The sequence below is a fragment of the Talpa occidentalis genome, unplaced genomic scaffold, assembly GCF_014898055.3.
Source record: "Talpa occidentalis isolate TD23 unplaced genomic scaffold, MPIMG_talOcc4v2.1 talOcc4.8, whole genome shotgun sequence".
NCBI classification, from domain to species: domain Eukaryota; kingdom Metazoa; phylum Chordata; class Mammalia; order Eulipotyphla; family Talpidae; genus Talpa; species Talpa occidentalis.
In genome coordinates, this window is record NW_023605194.1 from 62,666,912 (window position 1) to 62,694,562 (window position 27,651).

Genomic DNA, 27,651 nt, shown 5'->3' on the forward strand with positions numbered 1-27,651 from the left:
AAACCTGACTGGCCATAACCAGTGATCACAGCAAACATGGTTTCTTCTATATTCAGCTTGTCCCTGCACCCCCAACCCTCACCCTCATGCACACAACACCTGCCCACCACTGACATGTGGGGCTGCTGCCCTTCTCCCTCCTCTATCTTGTTAACATCCTGTACATGCATCTCTATTCCCTTTCCTCTTCTAAATTCCATTTTGAGAGATTAGGATATACCACAATTTCTGTCCCATGCAGGAGGCAATCTGGAGAGATTCCTCAATATAGGGAAAAAAAGAAAAAGACCCCCCAAGGCCTACATATCTGCTTTTATACCAAACCTGGCTGCTTAACTCCACCCTCAGGCCCAGCAACCCTCCCTTCAGTGATGATGGGATTTGTAGTTCTGGGTGTCTTGATGGCCTTGGTCTGGAGTGGGGGTAGAGTCTACAAAACCTGTGTGGAGTTTGCTCGGAACATCCTTTCCTGGTCACAGGATTATTCTTTCAAACATCAGAAAACAAGTATGTTAAACAAGGCACAGTTGTTAAATAAGGGAGGGTAAATAAGCAGCAATGCTTATCTGGTGGGGTAGGAAGAGAGACATGTCCTTTTATCACTGTGTTACCCATTCCCTCATGGGTAAATGCCCAGCCATACAGGCTCAAAACAGGGCTCAAATCAGGTCCACAATTCTAAGGCACCTCCTGGTGAGGAACCTTAGGAAAGGGGCAGAAGGGGCCAGATGAGTCTGGAAGAAAAAGAGCAAAATCAAAATCAAGATAAATGCTGCCATTGTTAACATTCCCATGGGCCTTTCACCCACATCTGTTTCAAATGTCTTTTTCCATGTCCCCCAAGTCCCTGGTACAAGTACAAGGCCAAGAATCAAGCACAGCTTCTTCACATGTCTCTCTGCTCCAGGTGCCTCCTCCAGGTCTCCTTCTTCTCTCCATCCTTCTTTCTTCCTTCTTCAGTCTCCTCTTCAGCTGCTCCTCCTCCCTGCTCAGTTCCACCCTCCCTTGGATGGGGCAGGGAACCTGGAATCTTGGCTTTCCCTGGGGATCCACCTGTTAGACTTGGACTCAGGCCCAGATCCCAGCCTTAAGTTTTCATTTACTGCTCTTGCTTTTAGTCAGTTTCACTTTCCATTTCTTCTCTCTAGTTGGACAAGCATCCACTCAGAAGCTTGAGGAAGAGCATCAGCTGATGCAGCTACACCCCCACCCCCACATATACCTTGCCTTTATAAAGCTCCTTCAGCATTTACTTCAGGCAGACTAGGAAGATTTCTGAAGAACAAGTCATCTTGGACACCAGCTTTTGAGAACAGCAGGGAAGCAGACTGCCATCATGAGGTCAGTGAGAAAAGAATACATAAGCATGCTTTCACCTTGAATGCAAATTGTAAGGCAGCTCCTGGGTTGCAGGCTAGTTCTTGAGTTGTCCTGTTAATTATTGTCTTAACTTGCCTCTATCTGCCTCTGTCTATTTCTATGACTTTTTCTGGAACCTTCACTTTCCTAGTCATATAGGGTTGGCTGGAAAAATGCCAAACAGATACAGGAAAGTTCTAAACTGGTGTAACAAGTTCTAAGCTACTAATACTCATCACTGAATGGTGCCTAGAGCCAGGAAATGGGGTAAAAGAGACCTGGCAGAAGGGATACCACTTTGTGATTCAAAGATCGACCCAAGGAAATGACCCTTTATGTGCTCTGTCCTTGTTTTATTTGAAAGAACAGGAGGTTTACTTCTCATAATTTTAAAAGGAAGCAATTTTTCAGCATGGATTATTAAAGATGGAATTGGTAATCAAACTTAATTCACATTGAAGGGGATTTTGCTCTGAAACATCTGATCACTTTACAGTGGGAAGTTGGAGGAAACAATTCTTATAGATGGGCATTTTTCCATTTCTTAAATGAAAACTAAAACCAAAACTTAGTTTATTTTTATTGTTCTCATGAGAGGTGATGAGCAGCAGAACATTCCTCTTCAAAACATGATGACCTGATCTCTTTTATAACACTGATGGGGTCTCCAGAAAGCAGAGCAATGGTTGCTAGGAGTGCTTGGGAGTGGGGTTGTGACTGACTAGAGAGAAAGTGTTAGGGGAAAAAGGCTGTCCCAAAGCTAATTCCATACAGGCTTTGTGGACTCCACCCCCACCCCAGTGTTAGGGGGAAAAGGCTGCCCCAAAGCAAATTCCATACAGGCTTTGTGGACTCCACCCCCACCTCAGGCCAAAGCCAAAGACACTGGGAACTCTACATCCCATCACCACCCAAGGGAAGGTGGCTGGGACCTGAGGGTGGGGTTAAGCAGCCAGGTGGATACAAAAGGCAGACATGTGGGCTTTGGGGCTCTCTCCATTTTGGGGCCCTCGGCCAGCTCGCGGCGTCCGTCTAGCTCTGAGAGTGACTTTGGGTTTCCAGGTCGTCGGATCGGGTAGGACGCATTAAAGACTTTATTTCCCTATTTTCTCCCTGAGTTGTACATTTTCCTTATTTCCTTTTCCCTTGTAAATAAACCTTTTATTAACCCTTTTGCGTGTGTCTGTAGTAGAGTATTCATAAGTCCCTTTAAAGCGCGCGGGTGAGGACCCACAGCCAGGAACCCGTTTAATATCGGGGTTGCTCTATAACAAAAGGAGCACAGGGAAAAGCTTGGGGATGATACAAATTGTCTGTAGGAGATAGGGGGTGTTTTGCCTGAACATTTGTCAAAACTCAAGAATCTGTACAATAAAATTGGGTGCATTTTAATGTACATTAAAGATAATCTTTGTAAACTTCATTATTGCATACAGACCTGTTAGAGTTCTTCCATCAGAGTCTCAGAAAAGGGAGCACAGGGAGAAAAACATGCCTTTCCCACCAAACACCTATAGGGAGAGACAGAGGGGTGAAAAGCTTAAGGAAGGGGGATCCTATTTGAAGGTTTTGGAGAGGTGTTGGTTAAACACTGGGAAAAGTTTCTCCAGAGTTCCCCTTTCAGCCCCACACAGTGAGACAGTTAAATCCAAAAGCGTAGGCTTGTTAGCAAAAGAGGGAGAAGAATAAAGGACGCTTGCACAGACACAAGTGGGCAGAAAGAGTTGCCCCTGAAAAGGGACAGGTTCGGTAAAAGAAAGTTCTGCATAGTCACAGGTGGGCAGCCTTAGGAGGAGAGCTGCCTCTGCTGCCTTGCAAAGGGAAGAGATCAGTGAAGGGGAGCACCAGCATGGTCACAGGTGGGCAGAAGGGCTGCTGCCCCTTGCCAGCGAAGAAATTGTACTGATAAAAGTCTTCTCTTTGGGAGGGGCTCATTCCTTTGTGGAGTTAACTTTTGTTAACCTAATTAGTTCTAGGGTGTGACTATGTTGATATGTAAGGACCAGTGATTCTCTATAACGCCCCTCCCCCATCTCCATATCCCCACCTCTGCTCTGCAGCTCTGTGATACTCGCTATAGTAGTCTGACACTTGCCATAGCTGTTGGCACCTAAGGATTTTTCATTTCTATAGGTGGTTTAATGACCACCTTAATCACTTCTACCCCCACCTGCAGCTTCTGGCCTTGTGAAAGTCGGTTTCTGGTCTTGTAGTGCCTCCTTTCCATATTTTCTACTCTTAACTTCCATCACTATTATCCTTCATAAAGAAAGGAAAAGAAGACCCCAGGAGTAAGGAAATGAAGCATTCTCAAATGCTTTGCAGGGTTATGTCTGGGGAGGTGGTGAGTGAAAGGAATTCACTGTCAAGTACCTCAGGTTACCCTTTTCCCTGTCGGAGTCCTGGTTGTAAGTGGTGTTAACTGTGCATAAATGAGGTTGACCAGAAATCCAGGCTCTTTCCAGTCCAAGCTTTGGTAATTTGCCTGCTGAAAGCTTTTACAATGGTCCATGCTTGAGTGTATGTCAAGTGCCACTGATATGCAAGGCCACAGACCCTTTTCTCTGGACTGTAGTCTCTGATCTATGCTGAACTAAACTCCACATGATACCTATTCCCACCAGCTGTAGGGACACAAGCACCCTGGGCTGCTCCTCCCCAGCAGTGCTAAAAATTACCAAAGAGAAATACCATCTGGGAAAATGCCTGGCAACTGCCCGCTGATGGAGGAACTCTGCCTCCCCCTTCAGATATTCAAAATTCACCTACAATATAAATAACAGTCTCTATGTGATCAGATATAAATAACAGTTTCTATGTGATCAGTAATTGGCAGTGTACTCTGTTAAGTTCTTTTTTTTGCTAAGATTTATTTATTCATGCATAGAAGAACTGGGGTACAGGCCAGAGGCGGGAGGGTGAGAGGATTCACCAGAACAGGCAAACTGACTGAAATACACTGCTGAGGGGAGGAGCGAGCGGGAAAGACCAGAGAGGTCTGCAGCACCATGTGGGATTTTCACCAGCTGGCCGAGATCCAAGTTCTTACCTGCATTCTCACCTCATCTTCACATTAATCTTAGGAAGGATTATTCATTTTTTATTCACCTCAAATTCTTTTTTTATTATTTTATTTTATATATTTTACATCATTTTTCATTTTTGTACAATGTATGCATTTTCATTTTGGTTATAGTCCCCGTGAAATTCCCAACACCCATTCACCTGTGTACCATCACCATAGTCCCTTGTGCTCTTCCCACCCCTGTTTTGATCCTGCTTCCTTCTCCCTCTTTGCAGAATGTCTCTGGCTTATAGTTGCTTATTGATTTTGATTTTTATTTTATTATGATTACTTTTTGTTTCCTGATCCCTTATTTGGATCCTCTACATTGCTCCTATAAGTGAAACCATCCGATATTTTTCTTTTTCTTTCTGGCTTATTTCTCTGAGCATAATCCCTTCTAGCTCCATCCACTTTGCTGTAAATGGAATGAGTTTATCTTTTTAGATTGCTGAGTAATATTCTATTGTGTATATATACCACATCTTCTTGATCCAGTGATCTATTTTTGGGCATTTGGGTTGTTTCCATAGCTTACCCATTGTAAATAGTGCTGCAATAAACATAGGTGTGCATCACCTCAAATTCTTGATCAGCAAAATGGGACTTAGAAGGGCAAAAGTCTAGGGCCTCCCCTGGTGGTGCAATGGTTGAGCGCTGGGCTGCGAAGCTGCCCACAGCCTCTGCAGCGCTGGTTCGATCCCCAGCCACTGGCGAGGGCCCCACATGGCGCGCAGACCTCTCCTGCCGTGCCCACTGTTCCCCTCAGGAGTGTATTTCGTCAGTCTGCCTGTTCTGTTCCCGGCTCTAGCTCTGGTGAATTCTCTCACCCTCCCAAGCTTCTGACAGTACCCAGTGCTTGCATTAAATAAATAAATAAATGAATGAATAAATAAATAAATAAATAAAAGAAGGGCAAAAGTCTTGCTCAAGTAGTCACACAAGAGCAAGCGTCAGAAATGGGTCCCTACCACTGAGGCACTGAGAACCTTCTAGCTCCATGCAAAAAGACCAAAATGGTTGCATTATGTTCACTATGCTCACGGTTTAGAGAGAAGGGAGAGGACTATTACGATAAGACTCTGAGGGCTCTGTTTGGAGAGTGAAGACCACTCTGGTGGTGACCCTCTCCTTACAGTGCCAGAGTCACAGTGTAAGTGAAGGCAAAAGTGGATATAGGAGAACTATTTCTTTAAAAAAAAAAAATTTATTCATGCATACAAGAACTGGGGTACAGGCCAGAGGTGCAGGGGTTGAGAGGATTCACCAGAGACAGAGTGGGGAACAGAACAGTAGATCAATGGAAACACAGGACTGAGGGGAGCAGGGGCAAGTCAGGAGAGGTCTGCTGTGCCATGTGGGTAGCTCCCTGGCCGGGGATCAAACTTGTGCTGCAGTGGCTGCAGTTAGCTTCATAGGTTGCATCTTAACCCCTTGCGCCTCCAGGGAGGCCCCAGAGAACTATTTCCTGAATCACATGCCTGAAACTCATTCTCCCACCCTTAGAATGGCCTGGAAAGAATTCCTTTCCTTCCTTCCCAATTAAAGGAACCCCAGGGAGAACCATTTTCCATTTCTCCACAAAAATCTTAATAGCACTCTATCAGTTTCTTTTTCTTTCTCTCTTTTTTTAAAGCACATACCTAAGAGCTAGCTAGCATCCTGGGTGGAAACCTGTTCAGCATTTTCTATTGATCCACAAGCAGAAAATAAAATCTACCTAAACCACAGCCTTTCAGAATTATAGAGAAACAGCTCACAAAGTAATTCATTCCTGTTTCTCAAATAAGAGGCTGAGAATTTCTGAGTACAATATCCCCAATTAGACTGACTCGTTCGTTGCATGCTTTCAAATCAAATATATATTTATCTAATTCAATGATAAATCGTTCCTACCAATTCATGCATTTTTATTTCTGTGACTCTTTCTCATTTACAGAGTCAGACAGTGTGAGGACCCAGAGGGAAGGGATCCCAGCTGAACTGGCAACTGGGAGCTGGGGGAGAGAAAGGAGCTTACTGGGGAGGTGGGGAGGAGGTATGCTTAAAACTTTGCAAGCAAAACCTGGTCAACAAGAGCTGGGGCCTGGAGGAAGTTGACCAGGTTCTGTTCCCTTTTTTTGTTGTTGTTTCTTATATTTGAAAAGGTTACATCAGGGCATTGTGAATTTCCCTGTGGTTATTTTGAAAGCATGCTTCCTTCTTCACAAATGTCCTCATGATTAACCCAGCATTGCAAAACTCCATTTCACAATGAGGGTTTTTCCTTGAAATTTGCCTTTTCAGATTTGGGGATAAATACTTGAATATTGTTACTTACCTGCTCGATATCCCATTTGAACTGTGAGCAGGGGAAAGAGGTGCAGAATCTCCCAAACTATGTTGCAGATACCCTCTATCACCCCCAACCTAAGTGATCTATCATTGTGAAAATTCCTGTGTCTTGCACTCTGAAATCCTGACTGAGTAGATCAGAAATAAGGTTCAGGAGAAAAATGCATATTAAAAGGGGACCAGAAATATTTCATATGTATACTAATTGTTTCCTGCATTGGATGTGTGTACATGTGAGTAGAAGAACCCCAAAGTGTGTGGAGATGTTAACATAAAGCAACGCTTGACTGTTCAAGGGATATTTTAGGGATGAGAAAGTGGCCTTGAGAAAATCACTGCCATGAAGTGAAGTCTTACCAGAGTCTTCATACTCACTGTGGTTCGATCCAACCTCACCTGAGAAGGTGTTAGAAAGGCAGCATCCCAGAACTACTGAATCCAATCTGCAGCTTTTTAAATTGAATTAACATTGCTTTATAATATTGGATAGGTTTCAGGTATGCATCATTATAAAATGACATCATGGGCCTCCCCGGTGGCGCATTTGGTTGAGTGCTGGGCTGCGAAGCTGCCCGCAGCCTCTGCAGCACCAGTTCAATCCCCGGCCACCAGTGAGTGCCCCACATAGATCGCAGACCTATCCTGCCGCGCCCGCTGCTCCCCTCAGCAGTGTATTTCGGTCCATCTGCCTGTTCTGCTCCCCGCTCTGGCTCTGGTGAATCCTCTCACCCTCCCACGCTTCTGACTGTACCCAGTGCTTGTATAAATAAATAAATAAATCTTTAAAATAAATAAATAAATAAATAAAATTGCATCATGGTCAGATCTGCATTTTAACAAGATTCCCACATGGTTAGGTCCATGTGCTCATGAAAGTGAAGAAGCACTGCTTTGGAAAATTCCTTGGCTCACATTTTGAAGCAATGGACTCCTTGGGTTGTAGCTATTCTGATCAATTAAGTGGACATGTGGTCTGTCTGTCCCTTTGTCACCATAATTTCAGGTTTTCAGGCCTAGTTTCCCAGCCAGGAAGGGATCCCAGGCTGCAGGGGCAGCGCTGAGTCCCAGCCACTAGACCACCCAGGGCTGGTGTCTCACAAATCCGCAGCAGGAACTTCACCGGTGTGCAAGAAAGCAAGCGAAAAAAGGTAGATTTGTTTAGCAAAATAGATGTAAGGAAAAGTTTATTAAGGAACGAAGGAACAGAAACAAAGTGGACTCCCAGGCCTGTGGAAACAGGCCAGGGAAGAGTAAAGAAGCCAGAGCAGATTCCTGCCTCAGGTAATATTCACCTTCTTTCCCTCATTATTCGGTCTCTTTGTGATTGGTTAGTTCTCAGTGGTCTCACTCACTCTGCCTCTGCTGAGAATGACCTCCTGCATCCCAGCCCTTACCTTGAGTCCCTTATCTTTATCATCCTTGTCCAGAAATGTCCTGATAGTCCTTCTTAGAATTTGCTGCCCTAGCAGACCTCTTCTGACTCCCCTCCGCAGTGTATTTAGGTAGATCTGCCCATTCTGCTCCCCACTCTGTCTCTGGTGAATCCTCCTACCATCCCCCCACCACACCTCTGCTCTATACCCCAGTTCCTGTACGCATAAATAAATAAAAATAAATCTTTTTAAAAAAATAAAAAATAATTTGCTGTGCTTATCTCTGGAGCCTCCCTTATTTCTTCCAGGCTTATACTGACTTTAGACACTATCCACTTGCGCTTCACTCGCCTTTATGTAATTGACTGGGACAAAAAGAAAGCAATTGTGGCACAAGCATCCCAGAAACTTCTCTGGAAACGCTTACTCTTATCTATTGTGCAGGGGTCTTGAAAATTTCGAGATACTACTCTAGTAATGGTTTTTGCCAGGGATGTGTGTGCAATGTCAACAGGCTGTTACCACCAAGACAAGGGAGCGTGAGAAGGAGGAAAGTAGGTTGATCTAGGGATTTCCTAAGGACTAGCAGTTCTTGTTTTCTCTGCTTTGGTCAGCAAAACCTCGGGACTGCAGCTTGAGGTCAAGAGAAATCTCTCCTTAAGCAGAGGGAACTCACCACTCACTGTTTTCACTAGATACTGACTCTCTAGGTAAAAATAGCATTCAACTTCCCATGTTTTAACCAGAGTTTGCTACTAGATACCAAGTCTCCAGTAGGAAGCACATTCATTCCCTGTTTCACTCTCCACCAAAGCTTACCACTGTTGTAGAGAATCCCCCTACACACAGACCCACATCTGAATCAGATTTAGAAAAAGCCTTTATTAGCCAGCCAGCTCCTGTCCCTCTGGTAGGGAGCTGCCCCCAGCAGAGGGTGACAAGGGTTTTTAAAACTGAAAACTGTAACCAGGAGTTTGCAGGCACCAAAGCAAACAAGAGTACAGAAGCAAAAAACAGGCAGTTGCAAGCAGTGAAGCCTTTCACCAGATGCTGGGTTTCCCCTACAAAGGATACATACATCTTGTTTTTCTGACGGCAAACCAGCCTCTATTGTTTTGGAGTGGAATTTTCCCACAGTCCTAATTTATCCTCCTGAGATGGCTCAAGCTTAGGCCTTGCATGGTCTGCTACATTTCACATTGCCCCTGTTTCACACCACCACCCACTCCAACCCACTCCCACTCCATCCCTACCCGCCACTACACCCTCACCCACCACCACCCCTCACTCCACTCCCGCCCCCTCAACTCCTACCCCATCCCCTTGCACATCCTCCCACACCCCACCCTTCATCCCCTCCCACACCCCCACCCCCACACCACCACCTTCTTTGCTTTAACCACCACAGTTTTCACGGAACCTAAAAGCTTTTCGTTGTGTTTTACAGGTTTGTTTGCTTTGGTTATATATAGTCCACAAATAAGAGAAACCATCCGGTAGTAGTCTTTCACTTTCTGACTTATTTCACTTAGCATAATCGCTTCAAGGTCCATCCATGTTGCCCCAAAGGCACTATTTCATCTTTTTTATAAAAACTGAGTCGTAACCTATTGAGTTTATATATCACAATTTGTTTGTCCAGACATCCGTCAATGGGCATTTAGATTGATTCCATGTCTTGACTATTGTGGAAAATGCTACTATGAACACAGGGGTATGTAAATCTTTTTCATATTAGCGTTTTCATATTTTTCAGATAAACACCTAGGAGTGGTATTGTTGAATTACATGGTTTTCTATTTTTAGTTTTTTGCGTGGGTTGTTTGTTTGTTTGTTTGTTTGTTTTTTTTTTAATAGAGGCATGCTTTATTTATTTGTTTGCTGGTTTGTTTGTTTGTTTTGTTTATACATGCACTGGGTACAGTCAGAAGCGCGGGAGGGTGAGAGAATTCACCAGAGCCAGAGCGGGGAGCAGAGCAGGCAGAAGGGCCGAAGTACACTGCTGAGGGGAGCAGCGGGCGGCAGGAGAGGTCTGCACGCCATGTGGGACCCTCCTCCAGTGGCTGGGGAGCAGCCGGGGATCGAACCGGCGCCGCAGAGGCCGCGCGCAGCCTCGCAACCCAGCGCTCAACCGCTGCGCCACCGGGGAGGCCCGGGTTGTTTGTTTTTTGTGGGACCCTCGCTGGCGGCTGGGGATCGAACCAGCGCTGCAGAGGCTGCGGGCAGGCTCGCAGCCCAGGGCTCAACCACTGCGCCACTACAGGAGGCCCTCTAGTTTTAGTTTTTTAAGAAATTTCCACACCATTTTCCACAGGGGCTGCACCAATTTACATTCCCACCCACAATGAATGAATGTCCCTTCATTTCCATAACTTCACCAACAGTTGTAGTTGCCATTCTTTTCGATATACGATATGGGCCATTCTCACAGGGTTGAGATAATATTTCATTGTGGTTTTAATTTGCATTTCCTTATAATAAGTGATGTTCAGAATTTGTAAACAGTATTTAGAGTAACTTTCAAAATCACATGGGGTAAATTTTGTATCCTGCAACTTTACTGAATTTTCTCTCCTTATAGAATCCTCGTCAGATTTTGCTATTAGCATAACTTTGGCTTCATAATATTATTTTTGGAAGTATTACCATCTCTTCTGTTCTTGAAAGAGTTTTGAAAAGAATTTTTATTAATTCACTAAATGTTTGCTACTCCACCAGGAAAGATATCTGGCCCTAGACTTACATCTTTTGAAAGGATTTTGAATATTTATTTAGTCTCCTTCTTAGTAATAGGTCTGTTCAGATTTTCTATTTCTTCATGATTCAGTCTTGGTAGGTGTGCATTTCTAGGAATTTATCTCTTTCTTCTACATTGTCAATGTATCGATATATAGTTGTTCATAGTGGTGTTTCCTTATATTTCTGTGGTATCAGCTATAATTTCTCTTCTTTTAGTTCTAATTTTACTTATTTGAACTCTTTCTTGGTGAGTCTAGCTAAAAGTTTGTAAATTATTTATCTTTTAAAAAAACCTTTGTTTAATCAGTTTTATTTTCTTTTTAATTTCAATTTGCTTTCACTCAGATCTTTGTTGTTTCCTAACTCCTACCCACTTTGAACTTAGTTTGAGCTTCTGATTTGAGATCTTTCTTTTTTCCTAAAGTAGGCATTTTATCACTACAAATGGCCCTCATAGAACTACGTTAGTCACATCCTACAAGTTTTGGTAGATGTCTATTTCCATTTTCATTTGTCTCAAGATATATTTTTTATTTCTCTTTTGATCTATTCTTTGACCCACTGGTTAGTCAATACATGTTGTTTAATTTACATATATTGGGCCTCCCTTGTGGCGCAGCGGTTGAGCGCTGGGTTGCGAAGCTGCTCGCAACCTCTGCAGCGCTGGTTAGATCCTAGGCTGCTCCCCGGCCACTGGAGGGGGGGTCCCGCATGGCGCGCACACCTCTCCTGCCGCCCGCTGCTCCCCTCAGCAGTGTACTTTGGTCCTTCTGCCTGCTCTGCTCCCCGCTCTGGCTCTGGTGAATTCTCTCACCCTCCCGCGCTTCTGACTGTACCCAGTGCATGTATAAACAAAACAAACAAATAACTAAATAAATAAATAAAATCTTTAAAAAAAATAATTTACATATATTACGAATCTTGCAGTTTTCATTAAGAATTGATTTTTAGAGTCACAACATTGCGGTTAGAAAAGATACTTGATGTAATTTGAATCTTCTTGACTTTATTAAGACTTTTTTCATGGTTTAACACATGGTTTGTCCTGGATAACATTCCTTGTGCACTTTGTTGTTTTTTTTTTTTTTAAGATTTATTTTATTTATTTATACAAGCACTGGGTACAGTCAGAAGCGCCGGAGGGTGAGAGAATTCACCAGAGCCAGAGCCGAGAGCAGAGCAGTAGACTGACAAAGTACACTGCTGAGGGGAGCAGCGGGCAGCAGGAGAGGTCTTTGCGCCATGCGGGACCCTTGCCCGGCAGCTGGGGATCGAACCAGTGCTGCAGAGGCTGCGGGCAGCTTCGCAGCCTAGTGCTCAACTCCTGCACCATCGGGGAGGCCCTAGATCTTATTCTTTACACATTCATTCTCTCTGTGTTTTTGGATTGAAGAATTTTATTTATTTTCATATAAAGTAATTATTGGTAGTTATGGACTGACCATTGTCATTTTGTTTATTGTATTCTGGTTATTTTGTAATTCCTTTGCTCTGTTCTACTTCTCTTGTTCACATGCTTTGTGATTTGATGATTTTTTGTAGTGGCATGCTTAGATTCCTGTTTCCTTATCATTTATAAATTTACTGGGGTTTTGTTGTTGTTCGTTTTGTAACATTTTTTAAACTGATTAAAAACTTTAGTTCTAGTGCATACTAAAGATCAACCATTTTTATTCCTTCAACATATTTAATATTTTTGATGTTGAAATTTATATTTTCATCTTATGTATCTACTAACAAACTGGTGTAAGTATAGTCTTTTTTTTTTTTTTTAAGTTTTGTCTTTAACCTTTATACTGGATTTGCAAGCAATTTATCCATCAAAACCTCCTGGACACTGGTGGTTTTGGATTAATATTTCTTATTATCTGGTCTCAGAACTCCCAGTCTAAAATATTTTGCTCAAAATCTTACTTCTAGGAGACATCAAGAATCTAATACCAATCCAATGGGTTTTAAGGGGAAGGCTTAGGAAAAATCAGGAGACCTGAATTTCAATTTTCTTTTCTTTTTTTTTATAGAGGCATGTTTTATTTATTTATTTGTTTGTTTGTTTGTTTGTTTATACATGCACTGGGTACAGTCAGAAGTGCGGGAGGGTGAGAGAATTCACCAGAGTCAGAGCGGGGAACAGAGCAGGCAGAAGAACCGACGTACACTGCTGAGGGGAGCAGCGGGCAGCAGGAGAGGTCTGCGCACCATGTGGGACCCTCCTCTGGTGGCTGGGGAGCAGCCGGGGATCGAACCGGCGCCGCAGAGGCCGCGGGCAGCTTCGCAACCCAGCGCTCAACCGCTGCACCACCAGGGAGGCCCCTGAATTTCAATTTTCAATCACTTTTATAATAATAAAGTCACATGCATAGTTGATTTTCTTACTAAATTGTTCAGTGTTACTCTAAATGTATTAGGTTGGCCAGCTTAGCATTGCTGAGCAAACACTTAGCAAACACAGTGTTTCTAAGATGTCCAGTGGGAGCTAGCTCATAGGTTTAGTAACATTGAATGACCTCTTCTACTTGCCCTACACTTTTTGAGTAATCAACATCTTCTGAACTTATATATGACAGGTTTGGAATATGTTGCGCCTTGAAGGGATGAAATTTATATCAATAAGTACTTAAAGGTTTAGTTTTATAAGATTCTTCTGGCTTACTGATTTACCAAAGCCTACATCCTCTCCTTTGTCACATCCACTCCAATCTTGCAAAAACACAAAGAGATAGTCACCAAACTCATGAAAGCGCTTCCCATTTCTCTTTTTCTCCTTTTTAATATAATATTGGTAAGAATAGATGATGCCATTTTTGGATGAATGTTCTTCCATGTCAATTTGTGGCAAATAAGTTGGCAATATATTATTTCAGTCATAACTTTTTTTTTAAATTGTACTACTCTGTGAAATCCAAAATTATGGATAACACTGGATTTAATGATTTTTGGAATTTTTTCCCAATCTTATGATGCCAATAAACTACTGGTAAAAAGAAGGAACACAAACTCAGTAAAACATATCCCAAACCCCAAGCAAATATAGATGTGAGAATAAACTTTTAGATCTTATGTAATTTATTTCATTAAAAAGGGCAAATGACAGCCCTTGGCATCTTCCAACTCAAAACACACACCTGTCAATGTTTATTTGTTTCTCAAAACCAATTCATTGCCTCTGGGGATCTAGTCTATGTCTGGAAGACTGCTTAAAATAATTGAAGATGAAGGGACAAGGATTAAATCATGTAGCATGGTAGCAAATATCCCTGGGCTTTCATGTCTAACATGGCTCCTTCTAACCAGACTCTAAGCTTCCGGGAGCAGAGAAGGCCAGGATAACCTTTACTTTACTTAGTATCCCTAAAAAAAAATAAGTGACACAAAGAGATAACCCTTTAAAAGGTCACTGAATGATTCAATGAAACTTACCAGAATGTGTGCATATAGAGAACTGAGTTAATAATTGTGTAGGACAAGAGAGACCAAATTTCCTTGTGTCAGCCTCTCTCTTCCTATTCCCCCCACCTCACCTTCTGCACATTCACTCACATAGTGCAAGCGACCTGTTTTGTAAGTTCTTGAACAGACCCTACCTATAGGAAAATGAATCAAAGGGGCAGAGTAAAGAACCTCCTCTTCTGTTTGAGAAAAACTGTGTGTAATAGTCAGGGCTCTCCAGAGAAACAGTAGGAAGCTTATAGAGAACCCAGGAAAGTCAATGACGAAGTTCTAGTCTGAATCAGAAGGCCTGAGAATGAAGAGGTTGTTGGTTTAAAATCCAGTCTCACAAGAAAAGGACCAGTCTCCCAGCTCAAGCAACCAGGCAAGAGAGAAAATTCATCTTTCGTCTGCCTTTTGTTCTACTCAAGCTCTCAATAAGTGGGATGAGGCCTATCATTTACTGAGGGAGATCTACATTATTCAGTCCATGCATTCAAATGCTAATACCTTTTGGAAACATCCTGAGACTTATGTACAGAACAAATGTTTAACTATATATCTGGGAATCACATGGCCCAGTCAGTCTGACATTCAAAATAACCTGTAATTGCATCATTGCTGCAATGCTTGGCAAGTACACATCACAGTGACCATGTTTATTTTCTCCACAGTGAGGACAACAAGAGTTCTCTGGAGAAAGTCCTCTCACAACTGAAATGCCATTTCACATGGAACTTATTTAAAGAAAATGGTGTCCCAGATGATCTGGAAAGTCGAGTGCTTGACCAGATTAGCACCTTAAATATTGAGTTCAAAGCCACAATGTGCAACCTGTTGGCCTACATAAAACACTGCAAGGGCCAAAACGAGGCAGCCCTGGAATGCCTACAGCAAGCTGAAAAGTTCATCCAGCAGGAGCACACTAACCAAGCAGAAATCAGAAGTCTAGTCACCTGGGGAAACTATGCCTGGGTCTACTATCACCTGGGAAGACTCTCAGAAGCTCAGACTTACATAGACAAGGTGAAACAAGTATGTAAGAAGTTTTCAAATCCTTATAGTATTGAGTGTCCTGAGCTTGAATGTGAGGAAGGGTGGACATGGTTAAAGTGCAGAGAAAACCAAAATGAAAGAGCAAAGGTCTGTTTTGAGAAGGCACTAGAAAAGAATCCCAACAACCCAGAATTCTCGTCTGGTCTAGCAATCTCTATATACCGTCTGGATACGAAACCACAAAAGTACTTTTCTGTCGATGTTCTGAAGCAGGCCATTGAGCTGAGTCCTGATAATCAGTATATTAAAGTTCTCTTAGCCCTGAAACTGCTGCAAATGAATGAAGAATCTGAAGGGGAACAGTTGGTTGAAAAAGCCTTGGAGAAAGCTCCTTGCCAAACAGATGTCCTTCGTAAGGCAGCCAAATATTACAAAATAAAAGGCAATCTAGACAAAGCTATTGAACTCTTTCTGAAGGCAATAGAATTCACACCAAATAATGGCTATCTGTATTACCAGATTGCATGCTGCTACACGGCAAAAGTCAAACAAGTTCAAGATACAGGAGAATCTGGAGTCAATGGGAATAGAGAGAAGATTGAAGAACTGAGGGAATATGCTAAAGCCTATTTGAATAAAGCTATTGAGAAGGGACTAAGTCCTCTGTATTCATTTTCTGATCTCACTGAGCTCCTAGAAACAGAAGAACATTATCAGACAGCTTTCAGTAAAGATGTCCCCAGCACAGAGAAACAACTCCGCGAGAGCTATTGCAACTTTCAGGAGAATCATGGGGAGTCTGAAGACACTGCTGTCCGAAGAGATTTAGTGAGTTTGCCCACAAGCAAAAAGCCATTTGAAAAGGAAAATAGGAAATACCAACAACAGAATATAGATGAAAGTCAAGTTCCACAAAATGCACCAAATTATTGGTATCATCAAGGATTAATTCACAAGATGAGTGGAGATCTGCTGCAAGCAGCCAAATGTTACGAGAAGGAACTGGGACGCCTGCTAAAGAATAGCCCTTCAGGCATAGACAGCTTGTTCCTGCAAACATAGCTTCTTCTGAGCTTGAAGAAGGCAGTGAGGAACTGGGTCCAAACACAGAGAGCTCCCTGACTCCTAAGCTGAAAAACATAGGCAGGAGAGGAACAGAGTATCCAAGAAACGTGGAATGATGACCATAAGGGCGGGATGGGAAGGCGGGAGTTATCCAGTCTGAGTTTGCCTTTTGCTTTAATGTACTTTTTTTTTTAGAAAGCTGTTTTCTTGCGTTCCTCTCCCTGTCCACACTCACCACACACAGTTCTCTAGTCTGTAGTTCTTCTAACAACTCGAGGAAACAGTGCTCTGAGCCTAGTTGACACTGCTCAGTTTTCATTTTTCACTTAGTTCCCCAGATACTCCCATTTCTGTCCTTTTTGCCAAGTGACATAACTGGTGACTTTACCAACAGAATCTCACATCCCTCATGCATTACTCTCTAGACCTTAAGACCTCCTGAAGGAATGAATAGCTATTGACTAACCCTGGAATATTCCTTATGTCTTGCTCTTGACATTAGCCATGTATTGATATGTATTCCTGATAGTGATACTGTGCTTTAACAATAATAATGTTACAATAAATTTTAAAATTGAAACTCAGGAGAAAGGTAATTGTGTGGTTTGCATGTGTGACTAAGAGTAATTTTTATTCCCCAAACTTCTTTTTCAAGGGACAGTGGGTGATCACTACACCAATTCACATTCACCTTAGCTCCTTGGAGCTAATACTCTCACTCCATAGCCAACCCATCTATAACTCCAAGGCTTAGCCAAAGAAATGGGAGCCTCAAGCTTCCAAGAATTGAGTGTCCTACATTCCGGCACTTCTGCTTCTTTTATAATGAAGAACTGTGGTCCCAAAAACTGCCGGTATTTACAGAGATGGCAGAATCTCACTAAGACAACCAACCATAATGTAATCATTAATGGATGGGACAGGACATATGGGCAAATTGAGTGCCCCCTAAACACATTTCTTTTGTGGCTCCCCCCTCTCAGTTCTTGGTAGCTCTGCCTTTCCCATTGCTCTGTAGTCTCCCAACACCTTCCTCTCATACTCCATGTGCTGTTTGCTGGAAAGTCTGGTTGATTCTGCCTTCAACCCATGTCGTATCTATGAACTATGGAAACTATGACTCTTATTCAGCCCACGTGTCTCACTTGAGTGCAATGCCCAGTTAGCAACTGCTACTGGTCTCTAGATTTTCTGTACAGCCAGGAAGACATGGACAATTGCCTCCCTAACAGAGCATAAGGGGCACCAGTACTAGGCTGCTTGTAGGGTCAAAGATCTTCACTCTCTATGATACATGAAAATATTTTTTTTTAAAGATTTATTTTATTTATTTATGCATACAAGAACTGGAGTGTAGGCCAGAGGTGTGGGAGGGGGTGAGAGGATTCACCAGAGACAGAGTGGGGAGCAGAACAGGCAGACGTTGAAATACACAGCTAAGGGGAGCAGCTGGCAAGACAGGAGAGATCTGCTATGCCATGTAGGTCCCTGGCTGGGGATCGAACTCGTGCTGCAGGGCTGACAATAGCTTGATATTGTTGAGACTTAACTCCTTGTATCACCAGGGAGGCCCTAAATGAAAATATTTTTTTTTTAAATATTTATTTTTATTTATTTATACAAGCACTGGGTACAGTCAGAAGCGCGGGAGGGTGAGAGAATTCACCAGAGCCAGAGCGGGGAGCAGAACAGGCAGAAGGACCGAAGTACACTGCTGAGGGGAGCAGCGGGCGGCAGGAGAGGTCTGCGCGCCATGTGGGACCCTCTTCTGGTGGCCGGGGAACAGCCAGGGATCGAACCGGCGCTGCAGAGGCTGCGGGCAGCTTCGCAACCCAGCGCTCAACCGCTGCACCACTAGGGAGGCCCCCTAAATGAAAATATTTAAGTATTCTCCTCCCAGCTGGGAAATCCACATGGATTGGGGAAAGAGGCTCCTTCTCTAACAAAGGGGCATAAAATAAAGATTACAGCAGCACCTAATGATTACATTAGTGTCCCCCTAAGCCAAAAGAAAAAAAAAAGCCACCAGAAACACTCTTCCAGGTTTGTAGGTTACAGTTTCACTGGCCAATGCCAGGAAGGGAATGACTTCTGACTGGCATGTCAGAGCTGGTCCTATCCCTAGACATCCAAATAAAATAAGATTCATTTCTTGAAGTCAAAATTCTCCATTGGAAATGTTTTGCTGTTTTTATTTTGAAATTATTACCATCCCATCACACTTAGGTGCATCTCAGCCTTTTTTTGTTCACATTGCTCATTTGTCCTTCCAGATGAGATTTCTCTCCTTCTCCTTCTTGTGGAATTTCATGGGGAACATTTCTGGTAGAAACTGTGTGTCCATATGTTACATTTGTTTCAGCATATCCAGACAGGATCTGCTTCAAAAGAATTTAATTATTATTCATTAATTATTATTCATTAATGTATAAAATTTTACACTGCATATATGTACACATATACCCACAGATACGCATAAAGATATTTGGAGTAACTGTCAAAAACACATAGAAGAATTACTGAGGAAACCTTGCTAAATGGAGTACCTGTTTTTAAAAAGACAATTTTTTTTACTCAATCAAGATTATCTCAAATTTATTTTTTTTTAGATTTATTTATTTATTTATACATGCACTGGGTACAGTCAGAAGCGCGGGAGGGTGAGAGAATTCACCAGAGCCAGAGCAGGGAGCAGAGCAGGCAGAAGGACCGAAGTACACTGCTGAGGGGAGCAGCGGGCGGCAGGAGAGGTCTGCGCGCCATGTGGGACCCTCCTCCGGTGGCCGGGGAGCAGCCGGGGATTGAACCGGTGCCGCAGAGGCTGCGGGCAGCTTCACAACCCAGCGCTCAACTGCTGCGCCACCAGGGAGGCCCCAAGATTATCTCAAATTTTCTTATGTATTCAGTTAAATATGTCAACATTATTTTAAGTATGTCAATTACATATGAATTCATCAATGTGCCAATTAACACGTAAAAAATGTAATGAAAATCTGAAGGGGAAAAAAATCAGTATTTCATGGCCCTAAACTGTATAAAAGAAAAAATGATACACACTACAAAGATAATTCATTTTTAAAGTTTCAATTTTAAAAGGCGGAGGGGGCCCAATAGGCTATAGGTACTTTAGTGGTGGGAATTCTGTAGTAACATACATTTGAAGAGGTATAAACCTATATTCCTAAACATATACAGTGCTGTAAACTGTTACCTCAATAAAACATGATAATAAAGTAAAATAAATGTACATACATATAGTTATATGCATGTACACATATAGTAGGAACTTCAAAATATATCCAGCAAGAAAAAATTCACTTTTCACTTACACAAATGTTTTCATTTTCATAACACAAATTTATATACTGCATTTGAACACTGCAAATTATATTTTAAAATAACATTTCAGGATAGTGGAGAAAAAAATTCAGATTTATTAAGAAATAGTTGACATGTAGAATCATAAGATGATTGCAAATTAAAGTGTATACACACACACACACACACACACACACATTATGAAAGGATGTCCCCAACTAGTCTTTAACACATCCATCACCCCATGTGTGTACCCTTTCGTTCTTATTGTTGTTGTTAAGAACTTCTAATCTAATAGCAAATTTCAGTTATATAACAGAGCATTATCAACTGTCATCAGTCACCATGTTTTACATTAGATCCTCAGAACTTATTCATCGTATATCTGAAAATGTGTACCCTTTTGCCAACCTCTCCCGATTTTTCCTGCTCCTTATCCCCTGCCAACCATCACTCTTACTATTTCTATGAGTTTAACTTAAGTCTTTTTAGATTCCACATTTAAGCGATAGCATGTAAATTTGTCTTTCTCTGACTTATTTCCTTTAGCCTAATACCCTCAATACTCATTCAGGTTGTTCCAAATGGCAGTATGTCCTTCTTTCTCATAGCTGAATACTATTCCTTTGTGTATAATAACCACATTTTCTTTAGCCATTTCATCCACCAATGGACACTTTTGTTGTTTTCATAGCTTGGATTTTATGAGTAATGTTGCAACAGACATGGGAATGCAGGTATCCTCTTTTATTTCCTACAGATATGTAGCCAGAAGCTGCAATGTTGGGTCAAATGGCAATTCCATTTTTTAATTTTTGGAGAAACTTCCATAGTGTTTTCCATAGTGGCTGCACCAATTTACATTTCCACCAACAGTGCACACAGGTTCCCATTTCCACAGACTCATCAACCCTTGCCATCTCTTTTTTTTTATATATCAGCCATACTAACAAGGGAGGTGATAACTCACTATAGTTTTGATTTGCATTTCTCTGATGAACAGTGGTGTGTGTTCCTGGTGGTCTTTGGTTGAAAGAAATTGATGGTGAAGGGCTCATCTCTACTGTCACCACTTCTCCATCCATCACCAATTACAGACCAACTAGAGATCCAAGAAAGACTGGGCACTCTTCCATCATCAGAAAAAAAAAAAAACCTGAAATAGTGAAAGGAATATCTAATCTGTGTGGGTATTTCAGTACACAATAACTAAAAATCTCATAGGAAACATTCCTGACCAATTGTATTCTCTTAGTGCCTTAACAATTGTTTATTTTATACAATTAAAGAATCAAAGTGCTGTCTAGCCCAACAAATAAGTTGAATTTCAACAGATCAAAGTATCTGAAATTTAGGAAAGTATTACAGTTTTAACTTTTCCTGACACTCTGTTATCACAGAGGAAAAGTGTGCAATAGAGAGAAGAGAAAGAATGTGGTTTCCAAATCAAGCCCCCAAAGACACCCATCCCCTCCAGAGCAAATGCCCAGCCAACAGGGTTGGCCCAAACCAGGACCAGTGAGGCCCAAAAGCTTGCCACAAGTCTAAGGCACCACCTGTGGGAACTCATAGAAAAGTGAAAGAAGGGGCTAGGCAAGTCTGGAAGGAAAAGGCAAAAATCAAAATCCAGATAGCAACTGCCATTGTTAACCTCCCCCCGTGTCTCTCACCCACGTGTGTTTCAAGTGTCTCCTTCCATGTTCCCCAAGTCCCTGGTACTAGTCCAAGGTCAAGAAGAAAGCACAGCTTCTTCACATGTCTCTGTTCCATGTGCCTCCTCCAGGTCTCTTCCTGATCTCCTTCCTTCCATCGCTCCATCTTTCTTCCAACTTCTCATCCCTGCCGAGCCCGAGCCTTCCTTAGGGTGGGGCAGGGAACCTGGAACCCCCCCTTTCCCTAAAGAAACCCTGTTATCAAAGGGAAAAATAGATATCCCTGATTGGCAGGTGGCTCTTCTCCATCCAGTGATTCAGCAATTAAGAGTCCCTCCATTTTTTTGACTCTATCATCTCTAATATGTTTGTTTCCAAATGTCCACACAAGAGAGAAAAGGAAATACAGGACTGCACATGGACGTTTTATGGGCACATGTAATGTTTGCCCATTTTTCATTAGTCAAAACTCAGGCACATACTTGACCACAAGAAAACCTGAGACATGTAATATAGTTGCAGACCCAGAACAAAGAGGAAACAGCATAACCAGGAAGTGTAGACCCAACACAGAAATCCAAGGGGAGTTCCTCAGTCTTGGCCCCTTCCCTTATCTTGGTCGGTTACTCCCTTCATAAGTAAGACACAAAATCTCATTGCATGACTCAGTAACACTTCACAAGAGAATTTTAGAAGCATCCATTTTCTAAATTTTCATATTGCTGCTCACCATGTAGACAATTACACCAGCCTTGGCCTCATAGGAAACTTTCATTAATCGTGAATGTTGTTGCACTTATCTTCTGGTGGTTGCTGCTTTCTAACAGGTGATCTAAAAATGAGTCAAAACAGAAGAAACATGGGAACAAAATGAATTTAGATTGAGTGAATTACGTGAATTCAGATTTAGGCCATTGCAACGTGGTTGTTGAACCAGTGATGGTGAGCAGTGAGACTATCAAAATAGCCCACATGCCCGGGCAGGCTCCTCTGTGCACTGAGTTAGCGGTAATATAAGTTACACCGCCAGAAGGTGTAAACAACAGGGAACTTGTCTCACAGACCAACAGTTCAAAACCCAGAGGGAGCCATCTTGCCTAACACAAAACACAGGCCTAAACATCCAAAACCTTATTCTGCATGAATTGACAGTGGCTTTCTACAGTGTTCCTTTGGGCATAAACCGCTGACCCTTCCACTGTAGACATTCCTGGAACCGCATGACTGGGTACATTGTGATAGTTCAACTTTAACAACAGAGTCTGCCACCTTCCACAAAAATCTATATCCCTGTCCTCCAGTGAGCTTTCCTCAGCTCAAGTGTCACTATATGGTCCAGAGATCTCTCTCCTAGACATTGACCTTTAGGGAATTTGCATATCAAAAGTGCTTCTCACAAATATCATCTCAGTTGGCACAACTGAGCAAGTGCTTATCATCAAGGCAGAGATAGCCCTTTCTAAGTTTTATTTCAACAAGATAGCTCCTGACAATTTCACTGGGTTTTGAGGGTGTGCAAACTAGTCTGGGGATCACCACCCAATCTGTAACTATCATGTTTATCTGAAAAACCCTAGGACTCTGTTGGCAAATTTCAAAGGGTGCCTCCCGCCCTGAACCAAAGCACTAGCTAGCGCCTGCTGTCTCATGGTGCCATTCGGGAAAGGCTTTCTCTGCTTCGTTGACCTTGTTTCTGTGTATTTTGATATCCAGAGCTCTATGCAGTCTCTTTCCCAAGGCTGCTGACTCACTGATGATTCTGCCTCTGACAGGCACCCTCAACCTAGTAACTGAGGAGTCTAACAAGTGGGTTATTTAAGGTGGGCAAAGTTCAGGGAACTCAGGAAAAGATGGTTCTGGGCACAGCACCTAACAACAGTGGTGACTTGACACCCTTAGGCCTGCAGGGACAAGAGGCCGTCAAACCCAGGGAGCTGCAAGGAGAGGACTTCTCAAGAGGCTTTTGGTGAAAAATTCAGCCACTGACAAACCAAAGCCTGACAGAGTGTGGGAGTTTAGCAATGAACACCCTGGCCCTCTCCTCTTTCTGTGCGCTATCCTCTGGCTGGTGCTACAAGTGGATAATCTAAAAGAAATTAAAAATCAAAGAGGTCAACTTCAGCTACACAGTTAGCTGCCACAAGCACACAGCAAGGTCATGAGGGCAGGACCAGAGGGGCAAAGGAGGAATACAAAACAGAAGCGCGCTCCCAACTGTCCTCTTACCAAGCCTGCCTACTCAGAGAATGGATGAGAAAGCTCTCTTATGGCCAAAGGAGATGGCATTTGGGTAGCACTTTCTAATAGTGACGATTTCCCAGGGGAAACCGTTACACTGTCCACCAGAGAACAATCAAAATGGTAGCATTTAGAACCTTTCAAGCAAATGTGATTAAATCCAAGTGTGAAAGGAAAAGTTTAAGGACGGCCATCTTCCTAATCTGATTCGGAGTCTTGTGATTGTCATGAAACTATGAAGTTGTGGTTACAAGCAACTTGCTTTTCACTAAATGAACTGTTCTCAAAGTATGGTCCACTGACCTGAAGCACCAGTATCACCTAGGAACTTGCTAGAAATGCAGAATCTTAGGCTCCTCCTAGACCTGCTGACTCCAACTCAGGGGTGTATGTATGTTATACATCAGTCTGTACGTTACAAGTCTTCCAGGTAATCATGACATGTGCTAAAATTTGAGAAGCCACTCTGCTAGATATTAGAAAATAAGAAATCTTATCGGGACTGTGATGTGTTCATTCCCAAAAATACATATTCCTTTCTTTCTTGGTTTGGTAAAAACTGGTGAAGTGCAGTAAATATTTTCTGCTTAAACGTATGTTGACCTATAAGAGTCCTCCTTTCAGATATTGCAGTCAGCAGGAGAGGAAGAGCTTACAATAAAAGGGGCTCATCCCTCAGCACACACGTATACCTTTCTCCAGAAGAGATCGCAAGCACAGGGTTTTTTCATATAATGGCTTCTGATCATAAAATGATGTTAATGATATCCACATCCGCACGGCTGATAGAAACTCTCCCTCTCCCCCAGCCCTAGCAGCAAGGTTGCCCAGGAGATTTTGCAGTGACCTCCTGACCTGAAGCAGTGTTGAGGGGGCTCTGGACTATGTTAGACTGAATAAAACCCACATCAAAATACCCCTGATCCTAGTGGTACAGGGACAGGAAACAGGTTGAGCTCTTCCTTCCTCTTATACTCATGGATTAAAACAGCTTAAGGGAAAAGGACTCAGGAAAATGCCTGACAGCTTAAGTGTATTTGCCACATCCATAGGTCACACACATGCACACACTTGGAATTTCATAATAATACTTACACTACTAATAATTACACTGTGTGCTCACTATATGACAGGAGGACTTTAGGTATTTCCATTCCTTGTAGAGCGAGGATGCTTTATAATAACTTTCTTTTCCAGAGTCTTCCCAAAGCACAAGCCAAGAAGGTAAAAGATGACACATATTGATGAATAACTACCTATTAGGAAGAGCAATAATTCTTTTCTGGCAAGTTGGCAGGGTAACCTTGTACGAATGGTTAAGTTGCACACTTGAAGTCTTGCAATCCCAATGCAGGCTAAAATCCAATGTACTTTCCACCCACTAATTCCTGAAGCCTGGTCCTGATTAGATCACCCAGAAGCAGGAGGGCCTCCTTCTGCTTCTCACAAATGTCCTGCTGGACAGAGATGCCGAAATTGGGGCACTTGTTTAGAAAGCCTGCGTGGCTCATCCCTGAACAACCTAGCAGCTCCCTTATCTCACGTAGCAAAGAGTTCTGCATGGGTGATGTCCCTGGGCAGTGTCTGTCCCCATCCTGCCGCGGCTGCAGCGGAGAAGTGGAGCATTTATGTCCCAGGCTCTTCCTGATTCCATGTCCTTTAAAGCTGGCAACTCTTTACAGTGACCACTCTTAGGAACAATAGTGATTATTCATCTCATCCCCTCCCCCACAACATACATGCACAAGCAAGTTTCATGGAGTCATCTTTCTGGAGTTTCTCACCTCAGTATTCTGCCACACAGTCATGCCTTGAAGCAAAAACAGACTCAGGTCAGGATGTCACCTCTAAGGATGGCGAGTGAAATGAGAGCATTATGTTGAGCTACAGCTGCAGGCAGTCGTATGCCTGAGAACCTTCTGCTCATTGAATGTTGGGAATTTTCTCCTCCCCTTTATTTTCAAATGGGAATGTTGCATAGGCTGGTTTTGTGCTTCTGATAGCATTACTGGTATAATGCAATGTTGTCACAGGGACACAGGGTAATATTTGACTATTTAAAGTGCTAGCTCCATTTCCATTAGACTAAATGTCCCTTAAAAATACAAATAATTGGGGCCTCCCAGGTGGCGCAGCGGTTGAGCCCTGGGTTGCAAGGCTGCCTGCAGCCTCTGCAGCTCGGGTTGGTTCCCCGGCCACGGGTGGGGGACCCACATGGCGCGCAGACCTCTCCTGCTGTGCCCGCTGCTCCCCTCAGCAGTGTATTTCGTCGTTCTACCTGTTCTGTTCCCCGCTCTGACTCTGTTGAATCCTCTCCCCCTCCCGCTCTTCTAACTGTACCCAGTGCTTGTATAAATAAATAAATAAAATCTTTTTTAAAAATACAAATAATTGTTTTTTTTTTTTTTTTTTACAGTGACGAATCAAATGGAACTCTCATAAAAGAGAGTTTAGTTCAACTGAGATGCCACTTTACATGGGAGTTGCAAATTCAAGACACTGAAATGACTGACTTAGAAAACAGGGTCTTTGATCAGATGGACTATCTAGACGTCCAGTGCGATGTGGAAATGCACAACCTACTGGCTTACATGAAACACCTCAAAGGCCAGCATGAGGAAGCCCTGACAAACTTGAAAGAAGCTGAAGACTTAATCCAGCAAGAATATGTCAATCATTCGTATGTGAGAAGTCTGGTTACTTGGGGCAACTATGCCTGGCTCTACTACCACATGGGCAGACAGGCAGAAGCCCAGGCTTACCTGGACAAGGTAGAGAACACTTGCAAGGAGCTTGCAAGTCCCTCCAGGTATACACTGGCGTGTCCTGAGATGTACTGTCAAGAAGGATGGGCTTTGCTAAAATGTGGAGGACTTCATTATGAACGGGCCAAGGCCTGTTTTGAGCAGGCTCTGAAAGTGGACCATGCAAACTCTGAATCCAGCACTGGGTATGCAATCACCATGTATCGCCTGGATAACATTAGAAAAACAGGACATACAAGTCTGCGCCACCTGAAACATGCCATCAGGCTAAACCCAGAAAATGTGTATCTTAAGGCTCTCCTTGCCCTGAAGCTTCAGGAGACAGGACAAGAAGCTGAAGGAGAAGTGTGCATTCAAGAAGCACTGACCAACATGTCCTCTCACGTCTACGTCCTTCGGTACGCAGCCAAGTTTTACCGAAGAAAAGGTGATGTGAATAAAGCTATTCAGCTCCTAAAAGAAGCCTTGAAAACAACACCCGATTCTTCCTTCCTGCACCACCAGATAGGACTTTGCTACAAGTCACAAATATTCCAAAACAACAACGCTACAACCTGGAGGCATAGAGGACAGCCTAGAGAAAATGTTGAAAAATTAACAAGATTAGTCATATATCATTTGGAATATGCTGTGAAAATAAAGCCTACTTTTGTGCTTGCTTATGTACACCTGGCAAATATGTATGCAGAAGCAGGTAGCCACAGCAAAGCTGAAGACATCTATCAGAAACTGTTAGGCATAAACTCATGCACAGAAGAAGAACGGCTAACGATACATTTCAACTATGGCAGATTTCAAGAACATCACAAAAAATCAGAAGTCGACGCACTTGTCCATTATTTAAAAGCAATAAAAGTAGGAAAGATATCATATATTTGGGATAAAAGTATCAGTTCTTTAAATAAATTGGCTTTAAAGAAACTCAGAAATAACAAATTAGACCTGGAAAGCTTGAGCATCCTTGGGTACAGCTACAAATTGCAAGGAGACTTGGACAAGGCCTTACAGTATTATGAGCAAGCCCTGGGTCTGGCTGCTGGCCTTGAGAACTCTGAGGGATATTGACCCCAGGCACTGAAATCTTAGGGACCACTTGCATACTTCACTTAATTTTAGGTTAACATGTACTAATCTTTTCTGCTCGTAGCTTTTAGAGATATGTTCCATGCACTGTAAAGTTGCAATATTTGAACAATTACTAAAACTTGATAAAATATTAGTTGTATTCAGAAAAAAAGTGAAACAGAATGTCTTTATATCTGTTTGTGAGCTATTTAGTAAAAAACAGTCTGTTGATTATATTTGTAGCAAATAAAACA

General features: G+C 42.6%; 2 protein-coding genes across 3 annotated transcripts; both read left to right on the forward strand.

Annotated features, from left to right (window-relative positions):
- The first annotated feature begins 1,306 nt into the window (after positions 1-1,306).
- Positions 1,307-27,651, forward strand: LOC119234222 (interferon-induced protein with tetratricopeptide repeats 1-like). Of its 2 annotated transcripts, none has more exons than XM_037497023.2 (2): positions 1,307-1,341; positions 25,984-27,651. In XM_037497023.2, exons 1-2 carry the CDS (start codon positions 1,337-1,339, stop codon positions 27,395-27,397), a joined length of 1,419 nt encoding a protein of 472 aa, XP_037352920.1. In that variant the 5' UTR covers positions 1,307-1,336; the 3' UTR covers positions 27,398-27,651. The 2 variants fall into 2 exon arrangements, with proteins under 2 accessions (XP_037352920.1, XP_054546269.1); XM_054690294.1 differs by lacking the exon at positions 1,307-1,341 and adding an exon at positions 2,341-2,434.
- On the forward strand, positions 1,309-16,938 carry LOC119234221 (interferon-induced protein with tetratricopeptide repeats 3-like). The gene is given in 3 exon segments (XM_037497021.1): positions 1,309-1,341; positions 14,973-16,347; positions 16,350-16,938. Coding segments are annotated over 3 exon segments (1,506 nt in total). The 5' UTR covers positions 1,309-1,336; the 3' UTR covers positions 16,476-16,938.